This window comes from Cystoisospora suis (assembly GCF_002600585.1).
Source record: "Cystoisospora suis strain Wien I chromosome Unknown contig_177, whole genome shotgun sequence".
NCBI classification, from domain to species: domain Eukaryota; phylum Apicomplexa; class Conoidasida; order Eucoccidiorida; family Sarcocystidae; genus Cystoisospora; species Cystoisospora suis.
Window position 1 is genome coordinate 1 of NW_027152979.1, and position 1,757 is coordinate 1,757.

A 1,757-nucleotide genomic window follows, 5' to 3' on the forward strand; every position below is an offset into this window, starting at 1 on the left:
TATCTATCTATCTATCTATCTATCTATCTATCTATCTATCTATATCTATGTATCTATCTATCTATATCTATCTATCTATCTATCTATCTATCTATCTATCTATCTTTATCTATCTATCTATCTATCTATATCGGCAAGAAAGAAAAGAAGGGAGAGGTGTTTTCCTTCATGGAGGCATTTCGAAAAAGAGATCTGAATGATCGACAGAAGGTAGTGAAGAAGAAGAGAAAGTATCTTTATCTCATTCATTCACCAAGTACTTTTTGCTCACTGTATGTCTTAATGTAGAGGGGAGGTAAGCTTCATAGCGCTTCCAGAGATCTTCGTAAGAAACCCGACAAGCATAGCCAACAGCCATCACGTGAAGAAGATCGACTAAACCACTACACAACAGAAATCCAAAAAAGAAGAAAGAAGAAAAGAACAAAGATGAAACAACGAACATGACAAAGATACAGAAACACATAGACTCTATGAATGCGTACATCTGAATATCTATCTTTAATCTATCTATCTTTAATCTATCTATCTTTAATCTATCTATCTATCTTTAATCTATCTATCTATCTTTAATCTACCTGAGGGTATTGGTATGGTGTATCTAGGCGTCTCTCTCTGCGTGTGTTGTACGAGAGAGAAATCTGGGGGAGAGGTTGATAAGAAGAGAAACTTCTCTTCTTCTTCTTCGTTTCTTTCTTTTGTAGTAGTATAGTGTGTGTAGATAGACTTGTGGGATTTCTGTTTCTCTACCTGCATTTGAGTTGATGCAGAACGTACGCCTCATCGAAGACACCTGCCCTCTGTTGAAGATTCGGCTTGATACACCGAATGTAGTGACAGCTCTACAAATCATAATAAGATAGAAAGAAAGAAAAACCAAGAGGAAGAAGAAAGGACAATAGAAAGAAAAGAAGAATGAAAAAGAACAAGAAAAGGACGAAAGAAGAAGAAAAAGACTATGTCAAGATTAGAATCCCCTAAAAGAAACCAAGGAGTTGAAAGGTAAAAGAAAATAGACTCTTATTGACCATGCATAGACTATCTATCTACCACTCTTCCCCCGTTCAAAGTGTCTATCTAATCTTCGACGTATCTCTCTATCTACGCTTTGATCAAGGTCTCTCCCTCTCTGTCTCTGCACATCTTACGGTTTGTTGCAGTCCTTTAAGAATGAGCTGAAGTTGTGATGCGAAATTGACACTTAGGGAAGATTTTCTCTGAGAGACGAGACAAGAAGACATTCCTGTACTACTCTTCTGCAATCTCCACGTCCTTATCGACGTAGGAGGTAGAGATCCACAAGAAGAAGGAGAAGAAGACGGCGTGAGTTTTCTGTTATTTCCATCTTCTTCTTCTTCTTCCTTCTCCCCTTCTCCTCCTCCTCTCATAAGCTCTGTGTAGGCTGAAAGACAAGAGGAAGAAAGGTGGTCAGAAACACAACAGACAGACAAAGTAGCTAGATGGATATAAATGTATATAGATATAGAGGTGTATATAGAGATGCATGCAGGTGGCATCCATAGATATATACGTTTAAGAAAACGTACCCATAGGCAACCAACATGGAGGCGCTACAATTGTTGAATACTTCTTAGAAGCCATGATATCTACACCTATATTGATATACGTAGAGAGAGACATACATGAAGGCGTATATCATGTAAGAGTAAGAAACTTTCCATGCCTGTCTATGTTTCGCCTAGGCAAGGAAGGAGCTTTGTTGCATCGTGTAACGACTTATCTATCTATCTATCTTT

The 1,757-nt window shown here is 37.9% G+C and overlaps 1 protein-coding gene across 1 annotated transcript in view; it reads right to left on the minus strand.

Annotated features, from left to right (window-relative positions):
- Window positions 1–271: 271 nt before the first annotated feature.
- CSUI_000425 (myosin k) overlaps window positions 272–1,757 on the minus strand; it is a gene marked incomplete at its 3' end in the record, with an annotated part of 13,305 nt that continues 11,819 nt past the window's right edge. The window contains exons 14-16 of the mRNA XM_068060659.1: window positions 1,149–1,402; window positions 751–842; window positions 272–383 (exon numbers count right to left, since the gene is read on the minus strand). Coding sequence (XP_067927360.1) covers window positions 272–383; window positions 751–842; window positions 1,149–1,402 — 458 coding nt within the window. The remainder of the gene's footprint in view (window positions 384–750; window positions 843–1,148; window positions 1,403–1,757) is intronic.